At 38.3% G+C, this 25,838-nt stretch overlaps 1 protein-coding gene across 2 annotated transcripts in view; it reads left to right on the forward strand.

The window, feature by feature from the left end:
* gria4a (glutamate receptor, ionotropic, AMPA 4a) overlaps nucleotides 1-25,838 on the forward strand; it is a gene marked incomplete at both ends in the record, with an annotated part of 114,900 nt that overhangs the window by 25,774 nt on the left and 63,288 nt on the right. For both annotated transcript variants that reach the window (XM_079245905.1, XM_079245904.1), the window contains one exon: nucleotides 20,675-20,914. In XM_079245905.1, coding sequence (XP_079102031.1) covers nucleotides 20,675-20,914 — 240 coding nt within the window. The remainder of the gene's footprint in view (nucleotides 1-20,674; nucleotides 20,915-25,838) is intronic.

Below are 25,838 nucleotides of genomic sequence, written 5' to 3' on the forward strand. Positions count from 1 at the left end.
ACCTGAATATCTACAATGAATAAATGAATGAATGAATGAATTGTGACAGATGTATTTTACATATTTAATAGAATTAGACCATAAATGTGTCAAATTTGGTTATAGTCATCATCATCATCAACATTAGTTCTGCTGTCAGACAAAATGGGAGTCTAATGGGAAACAGAGTCTAAACTTTTACTCTTGTAGGTGAAAGGTGAGAAGAACCAAATTTCGGTTTGATCTTCCTAAAGCAGGCAGGGCAGAAGAGCTGCATGCATTTTTAACCTTTGCATAAAATAAGTCCAACGTTGTATTTTTTCTGATGGAGCAGCCACAAATATGAGGTTGAAGTTGATGTGATGTGTATAAAATGCATACATCAACCTCAAGACCTCAGCCCATTAATCCTTCACTTTAAGGGGCAACATGGAATTGCACCTAGAAACCAAGGACAAAATACAAACTAGATTATCTTCACACTTGTGTTTAAGAGGTCATTTTAAACTCTTATCCATGCACAGCAGAGCCTGCCCTTCACATTTGGCTTGTTTTGTTTTGGTAAGGCCGAGAGTAGGTAATGCTGTTCTTAGGTTGTATTTGGTAGAAATGACCTTTTACCAACACATTTTCATAGAATATATCACTGATACTGTGACTTGTTTTCAAGTTCATCTTGGGCCATGATTGACCATCTTAAGGGGAAGAGGATAATTTATGCACACACAGGGACAGGGAATGGGACAGGAGTGTGTTTGTATGGCTGTTTAGCTTTCATCAGAAGACGTTAACTTTGTGCTTGAGGACAAGGACTGTTCACAGTGCTGCTTCCCTGCAGTGTGACTGTGCGTAGAGACTCCCAGGGGGAATAAATGTGGTTACTCTCTTGGCAGAACTGTGGACACTCACAGGAGCAAGGAGAGGGAAAGGACCCGTTCTCTGACTCTCTGTAGCTTCATCTCTCCTTTGCACAGTTAACTTTGCAGGTGTACTTTGCTAAGCCTGATGTGGCAGTTTGTCTCTAAAACTACAGGAGATTTTCTGAAGTGAGTTGAAAACCTTTAGTTATGAATATGTTTTTATGCACAAGCTGAACTTATTTACACCACATTTGAGAGAAATTCAGATATCCATGACTTGAAATTATTTCCTCAATAAGGGCTTTTAGACAGTATTTACTGTGACAGACAGATCTGGGTGAACATTTCAGAACAAATGTCATCCACACATCTCCTGCCACACAGATTCCTATCCAGCTAAGCACTACATAGCTTACCTTTACACACCTTACACAACAGTCTCACTCCTGAGTGTAGCGGCTACGGTAAGTGATTTAGCTGACTTTTGGTGGCAATCATGACAGGAGCTCAGCTGGATGTAACATCATATCTGACCCATTCATTTAGCTGTGATCTTCACTCTTGTACTCTGCTCATACTGAGGCTTTAACTGCATCTTAACTTCAGCATTACTTCTACCAACATCAAATGTTATAACAAGCAGATTTAATATTTAACTTCTAGTTGTCCACATAAGTCAGCAGATTATGTAAAGTATAAATAGCTTCATCTGTTGTGCTAATCCGTGTGTTGTGAACCAACCTGCCAGAATTCATCATCGGTGCATGTGGTCCATTTTAGTCAGTGAAAACTGCATAAGCAAGAGCTGTAACATCGTCTACCAGACAAGTTGGTTCACAAGTTTCTTTAATGATTAATGTGTTGGTTTTGGATTCCCAAACATTCTGGCATAGACAGTCTGTGTTTACTCTTGCTGGGAGTTAAGCAGACACACAAAAAAGTAGCCAGTTTGGTGGCTGGTATTGTGAGAGATCTTATAAATTCAGTTGCATGTTTCTCACCGTCACTAAGAATTTTTTTTATTTTTTTTATTACTAATGCATACTGTATCGACTTTGACTGCATTTATGTCAAAGAGATATGTGTGTATGTTATGTAAAGATTTTTATTTCATACTGTGCATTGTTGATATTTGGTGGAGCTGTACAGTATAGCTGATTTCATTAGGTTTTACCAAATTTATTCCCTGCATGAAGCTGCAAAAATCTCCATTGTTTAATACACTGCTCAAAAAAATAAAGGGAACACTAAAGTAACATGTTGTAGATCTGAATGAATGAAATATTTATATCAAATGCTTTGTTCTTTCCATAGTTGAATGTGGTGACAACAAAATCACACAAAAATTATCAATGAAAATCAATGTATCAACCCATGGAGGTCTGAATTTGGAGTTATACTCAAAATGAAAATGAAAAAAGACACTACAGGCTGATCCAACTTTGATGCAATGTCCTTTAAACACATCAAAATGAGGCTCAGTAGTGTGTGTGGCCTGCACATGCCTGTATGACCTCCCTACAATGCCTGGGCATCCTCCTGATGAGGCGGCGGATGTTCTCCTGAGGGATCTCCTCCCAGACCTGGACTAAAGCATCCTCCAACTCCTGGACAGTCTGTGTTGCAACTTGGTGTTGGTGGATGGAGCGAGACATGATGTTCCAGATGTGCTCAATTTGATTCAGGTCTGTCCAGTCCATAACATCAATGCCTTCGTGTTGCAGGAACTGCTGACACACTCCACATGAGGTCTAGCATTGTCTTGCATTAGGAGGAACCCAGGGCCAACCGCACCAGCATATGGTCCCACAAGGGGTCTGAAGATCTCATCTCGGTACCTAATGACAGCCAGGCTACCTCTGGCAAGCACATGGAGGGTTGTGCGGCCCTCCAAAGAAATGGCACCACACACCATTACTGACTCACTGCCAAACCGGTCATGCTGGAGGATGTTGCAGGCAGCAGAACGTTCTCCACGGCGCCTCCAGACTCTGTCACGTCTGTCACATGTGCTCAGTATCAACCTGCTTTCATCTGTGAAGAGCACAGGGCGCCAGTGGCAAATTTGCCAATCTTGGCAAATGGCAAACGTCCTGCACGGTGTTGGGCTAAAAGCACAACCCCCAACCTGTGGACGTTGGGCCGTTATACCACCCTCATGGAGTTTGTTTCTGAGCAGTTGTTTGAGCAGACACATGCACATTTGTGGCCTGCTGGAGCTTGTTTTGCAGGACTCTGGCAGTGCTCCTCCTGTTCCTCCTTGCACAAAGAAGGAGGTAGCAGTGGGTTGCTGCTGCTGGGTTGTTGCAAGTGTTTCCTTTGTTTTTTTGAGCAGTGTATATAAAATCAGCATGGATACAATAACAATGTTTATGTATAAATGTACAAAATATGTATTGACAATCAATGTTTGTATTGAATTATGCATGTATAATGTGAAACTAATTTATATGACATTCGGAATTAGTTTTATTTCTACAAGGATTATTGGCCTTACGACTGCAAAATAAGCAGCAAATGTCAGCGTTGTTGTTAAATTATCAAACTTATAAGGGCTTTCTTTTGTAAATCTAAGTAGCAGGAGGCTGGATGGTGGCATGGTGGTTAGCACTGTGGCCTCACAGAAAGAAGGTTGCTGGTTTGATCCTCAGCTGAAGCAAGGTTTTCACAGTGGCCTTTCTGAGTGGAGTTTCCATGTTCTCCAGCTTCCACCATCCAAAGACATGCATGTTAGGTTAATTGGTTACTCTAAATTGCCCAGAAGAGTGATTGTTTGGGCCCTGCAATGGACTGGCAAGCTGTCCAGGGTGTATCCTGCCTTCCGCCCAAAGACTGTTGGGACAGGCTCCAGCTTTCTCGTGACTCTGACTAAGCGGTTAGGATAATGAATGAAAAAGTAGCAGCACTATTAGCTGAATTCTCTAAAAGGTTTGAATTTAACTCTTATAACTTGATCAAAAACTGTAAGTTTGTCTGTGGTACAAAGCAGAAGGTCTCTAAGCCTGAAGAACCAGTAAACATATCACTGAACTGGAATAAATACAAATAAATACGATATGGCACTCCTAATTAAATAGCTGTCTTTGCTTATTCAATGAGAGATATGAGCCACTTTAAAGCTTGTACATGCACAGCAACTTCTTTTTTTTTATGCTAGCAGCACTTAGCAGATGCTCGGGGAAAGTGCTGGTGGTAGTTTCCACTGTTGCTACGAGACGATATGAGACTCCTCAAAGCACAAAGCTCTTTGGGTAAAATTGGTTTTTAACTTTAATCACTCTGGTACATTGAGCAGAAATAATCTCAGCTCTTAGCACTTTAAGAAGCAAGCACATTTTCCATCCAAACAAGGATGTAAAGAGGCTAGATAAGTTTTGTTTTTTTTTTATTCCCCAACACACAGCTAGTGGTAATGAAAGAGCTCCATGTTCTACTCATGCCTTCACAGAGATTATGGCACTATGGCCTGCAGGAAACAAGAAGTGAGGTGTTTTTTGTTTTCTTCTTTTTTAATGATAGAATCTATTAAGAATAAGTCAACAATGAATGATGGGAGAAGAAAGGAAAAGGGGATAAGTTGCATCTCCAGTTTTAACTGTGCAACAGTTTTCTATTTTCTTGACTTCATCAAACATGTTTTTACATTTAAAAGGCCTCCTGCAAAAAGACAGATAAAACTAGAGTGACACTCGCTCTGATTTACCCAAACTATAGAGCTTTATAAACTACTTCACCTCTGAGTTGGAAGTAGTTTGGAAGTGGAGCACATGTTAAAGTAAACCTGTACAGCAGAACTTATCTAGACACTCATTTTCAACATGTGTCACAATATTACTTTATTTTTGATTTGTCTCTGATGACGAATTTCTGATACTGTGACAGATTTGTAGTTTGTTACAACTTTAGAGACCATGTACCTCAACTACAAACAATAAGCTGATCTGTCCCATATGTAGCTTTGGGATTTCTGTAGACTATAATATACATATCAGAATGAAATATAGGGTTTATTTTAGTTCAGGCATTGGTGCCTAATATAAATTTGCTCTGAGTTTTAAAGAGTACTACAAAGAACTCCCTAAAGTTTTGCAACAAGTGAAAGTTAGTGATAATTTACCCTGCTGAAAGTAGCCTTGTTTAATCTGTCAATTATTAGTGTGCTTATAGACCAATCAGATAAAAGTTACATATAGTGTGTTTTGGTTATGTGTAGCGGGTAGTGAGATGTAAATATATGCTTTGTACATTTATGCTTTAAACGATTTATTTTGAAAAACACTGATACTTTGTGCATCTTTATGCACAACTATGTTGTTTTTAGATTGATTCTTTTGTGCTTTTGTATCAATTCTTTGTTATGTTTTTGCCATATTGGTATTTACACTCCTTTGGCATTATTGGTCAGAGGTAAAAAAAAAAAAAAAATACAAACATACGACTTGTAAAACAAACTTTTGCATTTGATAAGGTTACTGTTGTCCTGGTAACAGTAACCAAAAACAAAAGGCCAAGGTGACAGCCAGTCATTGTGACAGATACACATTTACTTAGTTCTCAGCAGCTTTCACTTTTCTTCATGCTTTCTCATTTTTAGGTCTGCTTTGATAGATGACTGCAGTAATCAGAGAGCCTCTTGCATCCCACAGCTCCATTAAATTTGTCCTTCGTCATGTATTAAATCAGTCCTAAATTCAATCATAAATAAATTGTAAGATTCTCACTCTTGCTGGTTTTGAGAGAAATGCATCTCTGTTAGGCTATAATGACAAAATTTCCTGTGAAAGAGATAAAGTTGTTATGACGTGTTTGTGTCTGCTTGCTTTGCCTGCAAAGAAAACATGTCTGTCTGCATTTGTGCATTTATGCAGCTTCATTTTTGGTTACTTAGCAGGAGATGCCAACTTACTATTATCTAAAACATAGCATACAACTTTTAACTTTAATATTTGAGTGGTTTTAAAGACAACACAACTAAAATTTGACAGATTTTCATACTTTGATGCCACGCGGAGTAAAATTCACTTTTCATATTGTTTCCTGTCTCTTCTCTGAGCTATCTCTACCAAGGAAAAGTCATTTAGTTTTTAAACTTGCTCTGACACTCTCTCTTTCTGTAATAATGTAATTTTCTTTGCTTTTCTTTGCTGAAACAGTCATGGTGCACATTTAAATAAGCATTGTGTTGATATCCAGTTGCTGGCTTCTGATGTGGTGCTGTATTGTGAAGGTCAGCGGTAACATTATGCTCTGAGTTTCAAAGAAAAGTTTTAAAGTAATCAGGGAATTTCTAAAATAATTGAAAGTTTACCATCAAAACAAGTCATAAGCTCAGCTTTGAGGTCAGAAAGGTAGTGTTGTAGTATTGCTTTAACAGTGGGGTGTTATGAGATGGTTGCAACTAAAACATAAATGGTTTGCTTTACCTCAAATACAGCATTCACAGTTGGACTGAGTCATGAAAACCATAACCCTACCTGTATGTCCAGTCCCATCCTCACCTCTATTCTTTGGCCTATGTCAGCTTATCAAAAAAAAAGGGCATCTTAAATAATTTCAGCTCCATAGTAAAAGATGCACTCTAAACCAAATCACATTTACTGCATTTGCAACATTTATATTCTTAAAAAGACATTTTTATTTCATATTAAATTGCATTACATTATATGTCATTATGCCAATATGTATTATAATTCCCCTCTGAAACTTAACTTAAACTGCTTTTAATTTAATTTCATTATGTTTATCTTGTGCAAACCTTTTTAAATTAAGAGCTGCCAATTGTGTCAACTTTAATTGAATTGAACTGAATTAAAGTGACGAGGTAAACTGAACTGAATTAAAAGAAAGAGCTAAGCAAACCTGATATCAAAGGTGGGAAAGAGATGCAGGAGACCAGCAGCAGAATAAGATTCATGGGCTAAAGGGAAGAGCAAAGAATGATGACATAAGCAGTGAGACAGCAGGAGAAATAGGTGGTGGGATGTCATTTCCTCTGTTTCCTTACTGCTCTGTTTATCTTGTGAGCACACTCAATCACCGTGGACCTACTCAGCTGGAAGGGCAAAAACACCTGTATGTGTGTGCCGGGCACATGCGCAGGCACACACACACACACACACATATCCAGGTGCAAATACGAGGACACATTTTCATTACTTCACAAGACATTCCATCAAGCATCCTTTTCCCATTTCTTGTAGTTTTAGAGACATAAAAGGATAGATGCACAACACCCACACATGAACACACACAGTTATGCCTGTTTTCATCTGCCTCAACTCTCTAGTCCTCTTTTCACTCTCATTGTTTCCTTCCCTTTTATACCCATAAAATTAATCATCAGAGTGGAGGAGACAAGGTCAGAAAGAGAAAGGAAACAGAGGAATGGAAACATTTACCATTTTTCACTGAAACAGCAGGCAACAGACATTGGGCTTTAAGAGACAGTTATCCCTGACAGCTTCTCAATCTGTCGCACTCTTTGACTCATTATGCACCAGTGTGTGGTCAGTGTTTTACTGTTGGAAATGAGAAATGAAAATAAGTTTGAGACTAAATCTGCCACCTTGTGCCAACCATCCAGTCATTGTAACATCTTATAAAATATGTAACATTAGTGTTTACAGGTGTAAAACAGTTATTTTGTTTAATCTGAAAAGCCCAGCAAATGCAGTGTAACCTTTGGCATCAGACATTATTCCAAATTTTACTTCTGCATCTACAGTTGAAATGCTTGAAAACTGACTAAATTGCAGCTGACTATTCAAAATGATATGTGCCCAAACAATTGGCTGAAATGGCATTTGTTTCCATCCCGATGACAAAGCAACCAGTGGCAGACTGTTGACTGTGTAACTCATGTCAACTGGGAACTTAGGAAGACAGCAGATGTCATTTTAAAGTCTCTTTAACCCCTTCATCAGCGGGACACACCCTGGGCCGTTTCAAAATTGATGACAATCTAGTGCAAAAAAGTGTTTGGTTTTTTTTTTGTTTGTTTTAAAGTCCAACAAGTGGTCTCCCGCATGATGATGAACAGATGCAATGAATCCATATTTTTTAAATTGTATCAGAAAAGCATTGATACCAACTTTCATCACTACTGTGCATTATGGACCTGCTAGGTCCGTCATGAAGAGTAGTATTTAAATATGAAACATGTATCAGATTTTATTATGAAAAAAAAACAAAAGAAAAAAGACCCAGGAACAGTTAGGAGCTGATTAAGGGGTTAAATATACAAGTTCAGGAAAGGGTGGATGTTAATCTAAAGAAGTCTGCAACATTATTCAAGTTTTTTTTAAAAAAAAAGAAAAGAAAAATGAGCATTTGCTTCCTATTTCCCATAAAAAGTCAACATTGGTTTCTCTTAACAATAATCATGTTTCAAACTTTTAAAAAAGCCATTATTATTGATCACAAGCATCTCGAAACCTATTAAATCCAAACCCTAGCTTCATCCCTTCCTAAACACGCATCTGTTCAGTTATGATCTGGGAACATTTTTGGGAGTGTGAAAATCTGTGACAGAGTCAGAACTTAATGACAAATTTCTGACCGTTCCAGCTTGTAATAATTTCATATTCATGTGTATTGTCCTACGTCATACCTCTGTAAAAATGTATCTGTGACCTGGTTGGCGCTCTGTGTGCTTGCTATGCACAACACTTATCATGTTTTGGCAGGCACTCTTCAGGCATGATCCCACTGAGGCATATGACAGCCGAGGCATTCACTTCAAAACCACCTCTACGTTAAGCTGGTCCTGCAAAATGTCTTTATGCACCTGGGGTTGTCAAACCAGAGTGTGAAATTAAAAAACTGGGAATATTCGAGAGTTTATGTGCTGTTACAACACTGCAAGGAAAAAAAAAAAAAATACAAGTTAGCGCACATCAAGTATGCTTTAATGTTGGAAAGCAACGGTTTTTGCAGATTTCTTCTGTGTAAGTTTCTCCTCCCCGTTCTCTTTTCTTCTATTCTCGTCTCCCCCCCCCCCCCCCCCCCCCGCCCCCGCTATGATGAATGGATTTTATATCCACCATGTGTGTCCGTGTGTGTGTGTCTGTGTGTGTGATGAATGACTGTGTTCATACTGGACAAGCCCGGAGGGTTTTAGCTACTGTTAGTAGTGCTTAAAGATGACCAGAGTGAAAAGGCTCTCTGTCACATCTCTCACATGCACATCACACACACACACACACACACACACACATATGCACACACAGATTATCCCTGTGTAAAAGGCTGTGTCCTGGGGGAACACTGCAAAGCCCTATGACAGGTGGGTTGTAGTTTCCCTCTTTCTTCCTCTCTTATCCTTTCCTTGTCTCCTTTTTGCTCTGTCTATCTTTTATCTCTGCGGATGCAGACCTCATGGCTGAAGCAAAGTTTCTCCTGCAAAGTGTTCATCCTGTAGACGCTGCCCCAACTCTGTGTGGGTGTGTTTATCAATGTGTGCATGCATGTCTTACTGGGAAGTCACGCTGTTAGCAGATATGCTTTGGACCATAGTTTTGCCCCAAGCCTTTATGCCAGGTTTCGTTTTATAAGCTTGATAACACGTCTCGGTGAATACAGGTCCTGGAGATATTTTTTTTATTCTCTTATTATTATTTTTTTTCTTTTTTAAATTATGCATTTATGAAAACAAGGATTGTTTGTTCCTTAAAGGTCATAAGACTTGGAAAGCTAGAATGTTGTTTGTTAAGGAGAAATTACAATTTTCCTTGGTGACACATCAATTTTTGTGCTGGTCATGGATCAAGCTGAATATTTTCCCTTGAAGAGTAATGCACATTAGACATGCCAGGTCTGCTAAGAGTTGCCAGCTGCGTGTCAAATCTCTGCTTGTGTTTAATTACCTGAAAATGTTTTGACAGGTGGATGTTCTTAATTTGCTGCACATACAGATTGGAGACATTATGCTTGGCCTGCTGTCGTAGGCTCCTTTTCAGGGGAACGTTTGGAGGACTTGATTCAGCAGTTTCATGTGGGATGCGTCTTTGTCATTTTGATGAGAGAGCAACAATGTCTTCGTCAGCCAGAGCTGATGTTCCAAATAATGCGCTGAGCCAAGAGATACAAACTTGAGAGACTAATGAGATGTCACCAAAATCTGTTCATTTCCTCAGGATTTTACAGAAAATGGAGAAGTGCTGATTGGTTAGATTCATGGCTCATTGGATGTAAATAGGAGCAGTTACAACTCACATCAAACTTCAGCTGTTTTGTGTGTTCATTTTCATGTCCCTGTGATTCTCCATGTTTTGGTTGATTCTGACAGACAAAGGCAACAGTCTTAATTTCATGAAATCGTTTTTGTGTTGGACTTCATGCAATGTCACAACATAGGAAAAAAGTTATGGAATAAAATATAGGCTTTTAAATTAATTTGACTTTTTACCCTCATCTGGGTCTTTTTGGAGGACAGTATTTTTCAGAGATTTTTTATTTTTTTTGTTTACACTGTAATTCGGTTTTGTATTGTTTTAATTATCAGTTAATACGTTATTGATTCTGTTTTTAGTTTCATCTCTGCACATTGTGGGATTTCGGTCAATTTGTTGTTTTTAAAGTGAGTTATGAATAAAGTTGCATTGCACTATGTTGTTTTCTAAAAGTTTAGCATGTTTTGTTATTGATTGTTCTTGAAATTACATGAAAATAAAGATGAGTGTATTTCCCAGCATGTATCAGCGATTCATGCTGCAATGCAGAGAGTAAATTCACTTTTACATAAAACTGATTTGGAGTAACCGGTCTACTTGGTTTGCACATGTAAAAATGAAATACATTTGTTTTCTGCACAAGGTTTCTGTTTGGGTGAATTTATCTGCTAAACCATTTTATAGAACTGTGCAAAAACCACTCATCTCTTTATATTTTGGTTCCAAGAACCTAGACTTCCTCGTGATCTATATATGTTTTTAAGTAAAAGGTACTTTTGCTGTTTTTTTTTTTGTGTGTTTGTTTGTTTTTTGTTTTGTTTTTTAATTATTACTGCATTTTCACTTTTTTTCAGCCACTTATGGCTTATGGCTCTAGTCTTGTCCTCGTAACAGACCAGTACTAATTTGTACTTTGCCCATAAGTTGAGCCAAATGAGCGGCTCCTTTTCATTACAGCACCTGGCCTTGGTGCATCCAGCGAGAATGGTTTTCAGTCCGTTTCTGTTTCCTCTTGCTTGCAGACTGGATTGCTCACTACACTGGCTTACAACCACCTTACACGACTGGTCTTGCACTTTTATACACCATACACTTCTACTTCTAAAGGGCAATATTTTTCTAAATAAAATATCATTTTCAGAGTTTTGAATGTCATTTCCTAATTTTGTCAAAGCCTTACACCTGGTTTATAACAATTTGGGAAGTAGTCCACTTTCGGTTTTGTAAGTACCTACATGGTTGCGTTGCTGCTTGTCCTTTTGTCTTCCCATGGTGGTGAGGGTTTGTTCATGGTGTGTGAAGAAGGTTCTTTAATTGACGGCTTTTGGGTGGCGTTTGTGTTGTCTTGTCCAGCATTTTTGCATGTGTGATGGGGAGAGCTGTGTTGGTGTGTTTTAGTGAACAGTTTGGATCATGCATGGTTGGTGTGATGGGGAGTTCAGTATTTGGTCCATGCAGTTTTTGGGATTGCTCCATACTGTGTTTGGTTTTGTCTTTTGGTGCGTGCTCTGCTGCCTGCTGTTGGGTCCTGTAAATGTGAATTGTGTGTTGTTTATGTTATTTTTTTCCAGTAAAGAAGAGTATTTTATATTAAGTTGATCTTCTACTTGATAAACTTCAAATCAGATACCTCATCGCTCATTTCCCCAAAACTTTATTTCTGTAACTCCATTTGTTCAAGTGTTTCTCACTCTGCTCTGTCTCATCTGCAGACAGTCCAAAATGCTGCAGCTAAACTCATAACTGGAACAAAGAACAGAGACAGCATCACTCCTGTCCTTATGTCTCAGCACTGTCTTCCAGTAAAATATCACATTAAATTTAAAATTCTTTTATATGGTTTCAAAGCTTGGTAAGGTGCAGCTCCCTATTATGTGTTTGAACTTCTCTGCCTGTATACCACCATTACATGCCTTAGATCTACAAATCAACCTCTCTTATCTGTTCCAGCTTCTTGAAGAGAGAGAAATGGGAATTGTGCTTCTCTGTAATAGTCCCAAAGCTTTGGAACAGCCTTCATTTCAGTCAGTGTCAGCCTCCATAAATATCTTCAAGGCCCGATTAAAAACTCATATTTTTCTCAAAGCTTGCTTGTTCTTAACCTTCGAAAAACTTTTTTTTAATTTAATCTTTTATTGTATTTATATTACTATTGTCATTATTTTTTTACCATGCCTGCTTTTCTAAATGTTTTATTGTAATACTAATAATAATAATAGTAATAACAATAATAATAAAATCAATAATAATGATAAATTAGATTTAGCATGCGGTAAAATGTTACAATATCTCAAGGTGCTTCATAATTCTAAATCAAACAAGGTTAAAAACAACAGTTCAAAAATAAAAGTCTGAAATAATAAAACGTAACAGTTCTAAAATAATAATATTAAAAGTGTCAATCCATTTACAGTTAGGAACATAGAAAAAACATGGAGGCAGTCAGCTAAAAGTGTATTTGCCAAAGGCGGCATGGAACAGCTTTTGGCTGCTTTTGAAGGCCACAAGGGAGTCTGACAACCTGATTGATTCAAGCAGCTGATTCCACAGCCGAGGCCCCAGGGAGGAGAAGGCACGGTCACTCGTGGTTGACAGCCGAGTATGGGGGATGATGAGGAAGTACTGGCTGCCTGACCTGAGTGCGCAAAGTGAGGATTGTGGGGAGACACAGTCTTGGAAGTAATTTGGACCAGAGAGGTTGATGAGCTAAAAGACCAATTAGAGGGATATAAAGGTTTTCTGCTGGTTAACTGGGAGCCAGTGGAGGAAGTAGAGAACCGGGGTGATGTGGTGGAATTTCTGGGGTTTAGTTGGTTTTGTTGTTTATCTTTTGCATCTGATAGCTGTTAAGCACACTGCTCAACTTAACATGTGTCACATGTTTGTTCTCGAAATGTGCTCTACAAATAAATATGATTTAAAATGATTTAATTTGATTTCATTTGCAAATTTGTGGTGGTTCTGTGGACATGTATTTCTTATTCTACAAATGAGGACTGCATCTCATTTTAACATTCCTTAACCACAGACCTGTGTTATCTGAATGTCTCTTAACTAGATGTTTGGTGTCTCTGCCACACACTCATCACAAAAAGACCCTTTCTGAGGAACAGCTTGAGTTTGAAGGGATGCATTTATACCAAACTGAGATTTTGTTTTTTCAAAACTAACTTTTGTAAATGGTGAACCAGACTAAAAAATAAATAAATAGTTCATTAAAAAAGAAAAAGTAAAACCTAGACGAGACTGAAAATGATGCAAAGAAACTCTGGTCTCACGCTGATGTAAGAGTAACCAAAAGACAATCACTTTTACCACACACCTCGAAGTATCTGTTATTTTTTAGAGCTGGAGAGCTGAGTTGCATGTCATTAGACTGACCTCATTAAATGTAACATCACTAGTCACCACTAGTCATTACTACACACTACCTACCAGTAGTGTGTAGACATGAAATGATTTCTCTAGGGAAAGTGCTGGATAAAAGTGCTGGATCACATTTTTTTTTGTTAATATACTGTGGTTAAAAGTGGTTGAAAGAGCAAATGCATATGAAGAGGAAAAAATGTGTCTTAGACATTAACAGTCGAATGCATTAACCTGTTGGGCAACAAGTTGCTCAGTTGAATATTATCATTATGAGACTGATAATATTCCAAAACTTCTGTCAGGATTCCTGTAGATGTGTGTTATTACCATTATTTCTAGTGACAGTGTGAAACTGACAGGAAATCTTGTCCATTGTTAGAAATTGCAGAAAAACACAATCTGTTCAAGATTAGCGAGAACAAACTTCGCTGAGTATTGTTCGCTGTAAGTGTCAGTTAATCAATAAAGAGAGGAAAACTTATTAGAAAAAGAATTAAAAGAAATTCCAGTTAATCCTATTTCAAAGAATTGTGGGAAACTTTGTCATTTAAAGAAATTAGACGGGAAACTGGGGGGAAGAGCAAAGCGATGATTATCCAGTTTGTCTCAGTTTAATCATTGAAAAGAATAGATTTTAGAAGGGATTCTCTGCTGCTCGTGCTTGTTTAAAACTAATGCATAAGCTCTGTACACAACTCATCAGAGCCAGATTATATTTATTTGAAATTATGTTGGAGTAACTATTGAAGTAAATTTATTTATGTATCTAATTTAGTTAAAAGGCAGAAGGCAGTTAGCGTGTAGAAACAGACATGAAAGCTTAACAACATGATCCCTTGTTCCAGTTAGAACTCTTTACTCACAGTCTAAGGACGAAGAGGAGGAAAACAAAGGGGAGCTTTAGAGAGGAAGGATATTTTAAAAAAGGGCAAAGAAGTAATGTTGGTGACAATTTTACCCAGAAGCCTTTTTCCCCCCTCATGTCCTTAACCCCTGACCAAAATTTCAACCCTAATCTCAAAAACTGGTGCTAAATACAAACATATTCTGATTGGCCCTCGAGGGAAACTCCGTGCGTGTGTTAGTTGATGTTAGTTGAGCCAGAACGTGTTTGTTTGTACATTCTCAAATCTTGACACAATTCCCAACACAACAAAACAGCTGTTAGCATATCTAGGGACTCATTTCCAGACAGTTCTCTTCTCTCACTGACCTTCTCGGCAGTATTTCCTCACATTCTCCCTCTGTCTATGCCTTTCCCCACCTCCTCTTCCCCTCTGCAGTGTCTGCTTGGCAGACTTTATGCTCTCTTGTTGCTGTCAGATCCCCCTTGTGGGCTTTGGAACGGTTCTCTTCCTCTCTTGCTTTTTATTTTTCTCTCAGCATTTCTTCTTTCCTACCCTCATTGAGAACAAGTGAAGCCTCCTTTTCCTCGCTGCTTGAGGCATTTCTGTGAAAGAGGAAAGAAAAGGGGAACTTACACGGAGACAGACAGAAGATGACAGAGGGATGAATGGCCTCATTCACAAGCACAGTGAACCAGAAACACACACAAGCAACCAGCACTGTGCTCCACCACGGTGCTTTATCACTCTCAATAATCGCCGCCCTGTTTATGAACCTATTGTGGCTCAGTTATCTTGTAAACTATGTTCTAGTGGAGAGGATCTGATATGAAATCCATAAGTTGGCTGAATGTCCTTTCCAGACCATTGATTGTAAAGCTTTATCTTTTGTCTGGTCTTTGTGATGCTGCTGATGAGCACACTTGAGGCCTGGTTTCAATAACAAATCCTCAGCAGCTGATGTTGGTGCATTTCACATACTGTTAACATGTTTAACCCAAACTTGCAAACACAACAATTTATTCACATTCAGTAATAATTATTTCTCTATGACACTGAAATGATGCCACAATATAATCCGCATAATTCTTGTGTATGTTGTTTGGTTTGAGGCTATAAAATTGCTGTCAGTGTGGAGAAGAATAAGTCAAAAACATGCCAAAAAGTGTCTCATGACATGTTCAGTTAATGTACATCAGCGTTTCAAAAACGTATCAAACAATAAGCATCAAATTCATTAACCAAGACCACAGCAAAATGATGTAAGTAGTGATTTTATGAAGCTGAGGGATGTGGAGTGGACATCAGGGAACTGATGTCAGATCTTCAGTATCGGTTAAATTCCTTTTCTTAAGAATTTAACCAATCCTGATTCCGACATGGATTTCCTTTATTCCCCTAACAGTTCAACATGTTATTCTATATTGTTTGTTGTTGTACTATAAAGGGACAAATATGAAATCCATGAAGTGACTGTGTACTATTGATCTTCAAACTTTGTCTTCTGTCTTGTTTTCATATTGCTCCACTTAAATAGACCTGCCTCTTCGGACGTAAAATGGTGGTTCATTGTCTCTCTTACGCACACACAAACACAAAATCTTTTACTTGGAGTGTCTTCTATTGATCACAGTTAACTCTGCCAAGCTCCTTGCAGGCTATTTAAAACAAATGCAAGAAACAGATTTGAGGAAACTTTCTTACATATTTGTGTACGTATCGCACATAGAGACTGACATTGTTAGTGATTTGTGTCTGACTCCTCGATTCGTGGGCACACCAAAAGTTTCTGATCAGCCTGCTACTCACTGGTTTCTCTTAGCAGGTTTAATAAATAACATGTGTAAAATGTTACTTAATCATCCAAGTCATGATATTCCAAGCTACTTTGATTGAGGTCAACTGGACTTATTTTGTGGGTATTGAAAATGTTACATCTATCAACAGAAGGGCTCTTTTTTCAAGTTTAGCATAGATTACTTATTTCACCAGCTCTCCTTACATTTCACAACAAATTTTTTGGCCTTTAGTATTCTCCATTTGCATCTTGGGATACAGTCCAAGATCCAGAGCCAGTTTCCAGTTATATACAGTCAAAAGTTTGACATAATCATGTTAACTTAATATTATTTAATGCAACTATATTCTTCCTTAACATAATAAATTGTACAACTAGATGCTAGGGTTTATAAATACTCTTTCTCTTTCAATATGTTGACTCTACCAAAGTCTCCTTTTATTTTATGGCATGCTAGTAGAGATTAGTCATCTGGATATGAGCTTCAGTAGAAATCCATTGTTTACTGCAGCACCATCTACCCTTGTTTCTCTCTGACAGGAGCATTCTGTGCTCTGGCAATGCTGAGCAGAATTTATGTACGAGACCTTTCTCCTCCAGAGGCAACTGCTGGAAATGGGTTGAATGTAAAATGTGAGCATAAAGCACTGAACAGTAGATTTCTCCTTAATTATATTGCTCATAAAGGATTATTATTGCCATTTACAGCCGTTCTCCACTTCCAAGTATTACTGTGCTGCACCATATGTGTTGTCGTCCATTGCAAGAAAAAATGCAGCTTATAGCTTTTAAACTAGCTTGTATTCCTCATTTGCACATGCTTCCTTTACTTTGGCCTTGCCTGCTGGTAATGAGAGCTCCCAGTATTTTGCAGGATATCTTTCGCTTTATGGAGATTGTCTCTGCAGCTAGATGGTGGTTATTCAGACTAATGGGGAAAAGCAACTCATGCATCAGGACAGAAAGTCAAAAGGTTGTGCATGAGTGTGCGCTTTAGTGCACTGACTGAAATCAGAAGCAGGTTTGTTTCTTAGAATCTGTTCTGTCAACAAAAGTCCTTGTGTAAAGACCAAAGAAAAGAAAAATACTGGTTCAGGGAATTACGAGAAGGCACTAGAAAAGAAATGAGAGCTAAGTTGCTTTTATGTTTATTCGACAGAACATTTTCTTCCCTGAACGGCTGATTGTCCATTTTAAGATGAATATATGAAAAATAAAAAACATTTTCAGATGTGCAAATAAAAAGATATGAGAGAGAGCAATTACAAATGCAGAAGCAATCGAGGTTTTGCATAAAAAACGAACAATTGCAGATGTGGAAAGAACAAGCAAGAGTGAAGCAACAAGATGTAGAAGAGGTCCTGAGAGACCTACTATGTCCAGTCCTTTTAGTGTAGTGATGATGCACCATGCCCCTGGTACCCTTCTCTCATTAAAGCTTCATGAAGCCGGGTTAGCACACATTTTATTACTATGACGCCACTGTCTGGCACATTCCAGCCTTGCGGCAGGCTGGTGTTGGTGAAGGGGGATTGTTGAGAAACAAGCCCATAGAGAAACATTTCAGAGGGGAAGGCACAGGAGAAACAAAGAGATATGAGTGACAGAGAGGCAAAGCCAAGATCAGTGAACAAAGATAGGAAATCAGAGGGCTGAGAAGCATGGAGGTGAAGAAAAAAGGAAAGAAGAAAGAAAGTGTAGAGCAATTAAAAATGATATTTTGTTTTCCCTTCTGTGCTAAAGAATGCAGATTTAGTTAGTTTGGTATTTATTCAGTAATGTCTTCCCAGCCCTGTCAATGAAGACCCAGGTGGTGGGTAAAAACTAAAACTTAGGGAAGTGGTCTAACGGCATCAGTGCCTTTAGTTTCAGTCAAATTAGAATAAAAGGCCATTAAGGTGCAATCACATGGATCTGCTAAGATTCTCCTCAAAATGTATTAACCAGAATGGTCAACGGAACAAAATGTGTTTTCTCATGTCCACACCAGTGGCTGAAGGCAGATTACAGTGTTGGATTCTTGCTGCTGATGCTACTGAGCATTACATGGCTTTTATAGCAAAACATGCACTGGTGTATCCAATTCAGCTTGATTTGTGCAATAATTTTCTCTCTGTGGTTGTTTACATTCACAGGTTCTATGTTTTATTCTCTGTTTTTGGTTTATTTGTATGACTGGATTACAGGTCTACTTAAAGGCAGTACTGGTGTATATATACTACCGTTTTCAACAGTGCTCCCATAAAGCGATTCTTTGTGTGGCAGTCAAATTTCTTTGCTGGAGGTCCTTAACGTGTTTGCTGGCTTCATTAACCAACACTTTCAATACCAGGAATAAATTTCTTTTTGCACTTTCTCTTCAAAGTCGCCATGCTGCAAACCCACGAAACATGCAAAACCCTCATTTTAAATAGGGGGTCTCCAACACGTTTGCACCTGCCACCGATTTGCTTTCTCATTCTTAGTAAATCATCTGCAAACTGGTGTTCTGCTCCATGCGTAAAATTTTAGACTACACATGCAAATTACTACTCATTACTACTCACAAATAGTAGAAAATTGTTTCCTTTCTCTAGATTTTTATTTCTTACTATACAAAATATCAGGGTTCACATGTCTGCTCTGGTTTCAGAGATGCTGGTCCCAAATCAAGACCTTTAACTGTCCAGGTGCCAAAATATAGTAACTTGCTCTCTTGTAAATCTGCTAGTGATTAAATGCAGAGTCTTATTTTTCCATCTGGGAATATTAATTCATTCATTCATTAACTCATTTTCTGTACCGCTTTCAGGGTTGTAAGGGACTAGAGCCTCCCAGTAATCAGCAAATGGGAGGCAAGGTGCACTCTGAACACCCAGCAATTAGGATGAAAAATATTATTATTATTTTTATTATTATTATTATTGTTGTTATTATTATTATTATTATTATTATTATTATTATTATTATTATTATTATTATTATTATTCCTGACAGTCTCATTTGCCATGCCTTCAAAGATGTAAAAAATGATAAATGAACATGGTGTGAGAACCGTTGTGGAAGACAGTAGAAACACTAAGGACAGCATGACTCAGCTCCCGCTGAATGACGCATGCTGAGTACAGCTACTATGCTAGTTCTCTGAATTGAAGACATTTAGCTCCTGTCATAATCAGAGACTAAATCCCTGCCTTATCGCCCACTGGGTGCAGGGGCCACAGCTTTGTTTAATTGCCACGAGCTGAACCGTTAAAGCTGCGTCTCCCTCTGTGTTTACCCCCACTGAGGCTTATAGCTGATAATGGAATTACTCTGAATCCCAGGAGGAGAGGGAGGGTGGAGCAGAGAGGAAGCAGCCATAGATGAAAACAGAGAGTGAATGGTGGGAACTGAAAGAAAGGATGGATGGAGCATCTTCCTTAGAAACAGAAGGGGCTGAAAATATCCTAACAGTGATACACAAGGCGATAAAAAGAGGGAGAAATAAAAGGTTTGTGAGTAATGTCCAAATGATGTTAAAAGCAAAGCCTGCAATCCTTCTGCCCTAACCGTTTGCTCCCGTATGACGTATTGCAGGGAGGACAGTGAAATATTATGCAGGATAGTGCCGGAGTCCAAAACAAGTCTGCTTGAAAAAGACTGATTGAAAGAATGAATGCAGCTAAAAAGAGAAAGGAGTTGAGAAAATAAGAGGATGAAGGATAATGGGAAACGTGGAATAAAGACATTAAAGAGTATAAAATGTAGTAAACTGCTGGCATTTTGGCTTTGTGGGTTTTTGAGAATGTGCAAGGATTCCACACTTTTTTTTTTTTCAAGAGAATCTTATTTATTTATTTAACATACAATGTCCTAAACTGCAAAGATCAATTTTAAGAAAGCAACCCAGCAGAATGTTTTAAAGCTGAGCTACGGAAATTTCTCCATATTTGAAGTGATCACACAGCTCGGTGAAGGGGTTTGTGTCTGAATGTACAAGTGTGCAGAGATGGGTCTTGAGGATATTCAGCTCTAAGCAGGTTGGGTTATTTGACCATAATTTCCTTAACAAATGTGTAAGCAGCCAAGCCAGCTTTGGCTCATGGGAATGATCTTGTGCCAGTCAGAAAATTTGAAAATTCCTTGCCAAGGGCTCAAAGGATAATCTGATTTCAACACATGCTTGTCCAAGAATTTGTACTTAGACTTTACAACTATGTATCAAAGAAGATTTTGCTTCTGGTGCCAGAAATCTGTCACAACATGTTCTAAAATACAAAAAAAAAGGAAAAATGAAAAAAGGCTGATGCATTTTCCTGATCTGTTCAGGCTTAAAAGACTTTTTTGACATTCAGAGCCACACAGCCAAAAAAATACAGTTTGTGAGTCTAATTAGGAATGAATCGGCATTGTATGGCACAGCACAAGCTAATGTGGCGGCTCATTAAAATGGTTTGCCTATTAAACAGATTCCACATTGTGAGTGTAATTTACCTCCCTGTGGTACTGCTCTAACTCTTTAAGCGTTCATTTTCAGAACAACAGCAAACAACATTTTATAAAATTTATTCTGCTCTGTATATTTTAAATTTCTGTTTCTAATTTGTATCCATTTTCTTTTGTGTCTCTCCTTCATCTTTCATTCACCACATTCATCTGCATTCCCACTTCTTTTCCTCCTCCGCGCATCAGTCTGTTCTCAGTATTCTAGAGGAGTCTTTGCCATCTTTGGCCTTTATGACAAGCGCTCAGTGAACACGCTGACATCGTTTTGTGGAGCCCTGCACATCAGCCTGGTGACACCCAGCTTCCCCACTGAAGGAGAGGGCCAGTTCACGCTGCAGCTTCGGCCGTCCATCAGAGGAGCTTTGCTATCACTGCTTGACCACTACGACTGGAACCGATTTGTCTTCCTCTATGATACCGACAGAGGTAAGCATTAAGGGGACAAATAGTTGTAACAAGGTGAGGCACATAAGCATCTGAAGGGTGTTGAATGAGATTCCACGTTAAAATGTAAAATATAGAGTATATATCTACAAAACTGATTGAATTAGACACTACTGGGATGCTGTTTAAAATGTAAATAAGAACAAAATACACTTGTTTCCAAATCCTTTTTTATCTATATTTAATTGAAATCACAACAAAGACAAGACAATTTAATGTTCATACTGATCAACTTTAGTCATTTTTGTCAATATTCACCCATGTTAAATTTGAGCCCTGCAAAAGATTTCTAAAACAGCTGGGACAGGGTCACATTTAACTCTGTTACATCACCTTTTAACAACACGCATTAAGCATTTGGGAACTGAGGGCCACTAATTGTTCAAGTTTTATAGGTGGAAGTATATCATTCTTGCTTGATCTTCAACTTCACTTGCCCAAAGGTCCGGAGTCTCTGTCGTGGTATTTTTTTCGCTTCATAGTGCTGCACACTTTTTCAATAGGAGACAGGTCTAAACTGTAAGCAAGTACCTGCAAAGCTACACGCTTGTACCATGCTAAATGTAGCTTGGCATTGTCTTGCTGAAATAAGCAGGGATGTCCCTGAAAAAGACATTGCTTGGATGCAGTATGTGTTGCTTGAAAACCTCAAAGTACCTTTAAGCATTCATGGTCCCTGAAGATGTGCAAGTTGACCGTGCCCACTCACACACCCCTATACCCTCAAAGATGCTGCTTTTCAACTTTGTGTTAATATCAACCTGAATAGTTCTTTTCCTCTTTGGCCCAGAGGACACCATATCCACGATTTCCACAAATAATTGCAATTGTAGATGTAGTGACAAACTGTTAACTGACAATGGCTTTCTAAACTGTTTGTGAGGCCACAATAATGTCTATTTTTAATGCAGTGCTTCCTTAGGGACTGAAGGTCATGGACATTTAATGTTAGTTTTCAGCCTGGACATTTATGTGCAGAGATTATTTCAGATGACCTAAATGCTTAATGAAATTATGGACTGTTGATGATAAAATCCATAAATTCCTTGCAATTATACATAGAGAAAGGTTAACTTCGACTGTTTGCTTAGTTTTTCACAAAGTGCCCCATAATTGCTTCTAAATGACTAAGCTTTAGGGGGATACGTCTTTTATACCCAATCATGACACTCACCCATTTCCAAACCGTAAACATCTGGAATGTTGCAAACAGGTGTTTTTTTTTATAGCATTTTCTACTTTCCAGTCTTTTGTGACCCCTTTTCCAGCTTTTTTTGGAGCATGTTGTATATATCAAATTCAAAATGAGTGAATATTTGCAAAAATCAAAAAAAGTTTGAACATTAAATGTCTTGTCTTTGCTGTGTGTTCAACTCAATGTAGGTTAAAATGGGATTTAAAATCTTTATATTCCATTTTTTATGTTTCACACTTTGCCTAACTTTATTGGAATGAAGTTGTAAATCAATCAACTCGAAGACTAAGAGAGAGAGAGGGGTGTGTGAAGAGTTTGTTTTCCAACTGTGTGTGACACATGCATACAAACCTATGCTTTTAGTGTTTACTCTGACCTACCTGTGCAGCAACATCTGCATTATAATATTACTCCAAAGTGCTGATCACTTGGTAGAGAGGAGTTTAATGCCATTTCTCTGCACAGAAAAGCTTTAGCTCTCGGTGGCTCTCCTCTTATTAACTGATCAACAGGCTTTTTCACAAGATTCCTGTTATTTTTATATCAGGACCTTGACTTTAGGCATTTAAAACAATGAATTTACCCTTACCTATTCTTTGATAGTAAAATGATTATGTGCATTCAGTTAGCTGTGTACAACATACTAATGAGATTTAATCCGAAGATAGATCTGCCCACATTTTCCTGTATAGTTCAACCAAAAAACTTTTCTGGTCTAGATTATGCAAAACAGCTCCAATTGATAATTATATCACCATTGTGTTTCAAAAATGGAAAAAGATTCTGTGACAAGTTATTTATTAAATATGTTATAGTTTGATTGTAAATATTCACAGTACAATTCCCTTTATTGCCCTTTGGCTTGTTTGCCCCCTTGACCTTGAAGATAATAAAAGTGGATATGATAGCAACCAGATAGTAACTGACAACTTATAGAAACTGTTTATCATATAAAATGGAAAATGAAGACCTACATTAAAGACAAAAACTGTATTAGACTGCATCTAGACCTTTCACATAAAATGTTGCTTCCCCGATTTATAATGTACAGTGTGTATTGAGAAGAGTGACTTCTGTCTTACAAACTTAATAAGCTTTAACAACTTGATGAGCATCAAAAGCTCTTTTTCCGAGGACTTAATAAAAAATATTTCCATCCAGGAACAAGCTTTCACCAATATTTGACAGCTGGATCAGAATTTCATAAGACTTTTCAAAATGTGTGGGACAATATTTCAAAACATATTCCTTATAGATCATTTATGTTTCCAGATGTGCGTAAATGGTGTAAATTTTGTCATACATCACCACCCTAATACTTTCAAACATCCTTTACATTGCCATGGTTGTTTAGTCATTTCATGGTGGGCAATAATAGGTTAGCATTCACTTCATGTTATGATGCTAGTTTGTGGCTCTAGATGTGAATACATGCACACCTCCTCTCTTCAAATGTTTACGCCATGTATACAATTATTGATAATGTTGTTCTTTTAAACTTTTCCTGCATTTTTTTCTTCAGGTGCTTTTTAATTGCCGGTGATTTTTGGTGGTATTGCTCTGTTTTCTATGTCAAGTAACAGAGGGCTAAACTTACTGAATACGGACCAAGTTATGTCTGTAACCAATGCAGAAGACAGACAAAACTGTCCGTCCATCTGCATATCTGTCTTCTGTGTTGAGCAGAATTTGGGCCTGTTTAAAGAAGTAACCCAACTAATCAATTTTTGTCCATGTTCAGCACAGTTCAAGTGGGTTTGGTGAGCTAGTGGAGTTTGAACAAATGAGTAGTTCATGTCTATCCTGATTTTTCCTGCACCATTTCTTTATTGACACATATCAAAATGCCACAGTGCAGTGATTCATCCCTATTACAGGAAGTACAGGACTTAGTCAGCATGCTTCACTAGTAGACAACTAGCAAAGAAAAAGAAACACAGCTAGCCAATGAAAGCAAAAAAGCCCAACATGGAGCAAAGAGGTAGGGGACATTTTTGTCAAATATTTAAATAGTTCTAAAGGTTTCCTGAAACTCAGAGCACCTGAAATTTGTCATTTCAGAGCCACATTGTAAGCACTAAAAAAATAAATATGAGATGGCAGATCAGCTTTCCTTTAACCCTGTTCTTGAAAACTAAACCCAACCTAAAACTTAAAAACAGAATTAAAAATCCAAATTAGTTTGGTTCAAGAAGCCAAAGTTCAGATGTTAAACTTGGATCCAGTTTGCAAAGCACATAGATATCATGGTTATATTACAAATGCACAAGTACCATCTGGGTGTCTGTTTGCCTGAGATTTAATCTGAGATGCTATTCAGATAAAGTGTAACATCAAAGACAGTGTCACTGGAAATGAACAGGGTAACACTTCAGAAATGAAAGTGTATTTTCACACATTTCAGAATGAGACTATACAGTTTGGCCTAAACTATTGGAGCGTTCACCTGCCTCTAATTTGACCATGCTGTCACACAGTGCATGACAGTTAGTTGGGCAGGCACAGCTCCTAACCATTGTCATGGGAATGCTTGGCACATTATTTCTCTCTCAAACACACACGTGCACAGACAAAGTCTCTGCCATGGGGAGTGAAACACAGGTCAAACATGATGCAAAATCCCAAAAGAGCATGACATAGTGGTGTGTTAGGGAATTGATGAGCTGTGCAATGTGTGTGTGTGTTCTGTCTGTGCCTCTGCCAACTTCACTGTGGTCCAGGTTGTCTGGGTTAGTGCGCAGGGGAGCAGATGCAGGGAGAAGAAGGAAAGCGTAGTACAAAAGACAGGCTAGGTGATTTGAGCTGGTGGGGCTGCCAAAAAGACAGAAGGTATGTGCGAGTCAAAGGAAAGAGGAGACAAATAAGGTGATGGCGGGGAGAAGTGGAGGTGGATCTGTAGCAAGGGGAGGGAAGTAGGGGAGAGATTACAGAAAGAGTAAAAGGAAAGACAGGATCACAGCCCCTGAGGGATGTACAGAGGAATATTGCAGGAGGAAGGGTAAGGCTTAAGAAAAGTTGGAAAGTGGGGAGAAATGGTGGGAAGGATAGATGCACAGAGTTTGGACTGTACTCACCCATGACTTGGCCAAGGCAGGGCCCTTCATTATAGGCTCCCATCAGGCCCTGCTGCTGGTAATGTGCTGGAAAATGGGCAGTAATGCTGTGATCTGTTTTATGTCCCCTGCTCCGCTGTGCTTCACCGACAGCCTGCTGACATGCACACTCCCACATAAATACCCCCCCCTACCTGCTCAACTGCGTACAGAGACAAATGCATATGCACACATACCAAAGTGTGGATAAACAGATGAATCCAAGTGCATCTGTGCAAGCATTAAATTAATATATGTGCAGGGTTCACAATCAAAGTACACACACACCTAAATCAAAGACACGTGCAACCCTGAACACACTTAAATTAATTTACGCACAGACATGTTTATTTATAACATGACTTAAGAGGCTTGGGATCTAAAAAGTAAGTCTCTGTGTGTCATTTTTGTGCTTGTACATTGACAGAAGACAAATGTGAGTGTATGTGAGGTATTTTCATTTTATGTATTTGCACTCAGATCTCAGAGCAGATTAAACAATATTTTGATTAATATTATGGATAATTGATACGTATTTTTTTCCTTTTTTTTATTGTGTGTACATACAACACAATAATCCTACTAATAACACTATACAACCAAAGCTTGTATAATGTCC

The sequence above is a fragment of the Telmatherina bonti genome (genome assembly GCF_933228915.1).
Source record: "Telmatherina bonti genome assembly, chromosome: 9".
NCBI classification, from domain to species: domain Eukaryota; kingdom Metazoa; phylum Chordata; class Actinopteri; order Atheriniformes; family Telmatherinidae; genus Telmatherina; species Telmatherina bonti.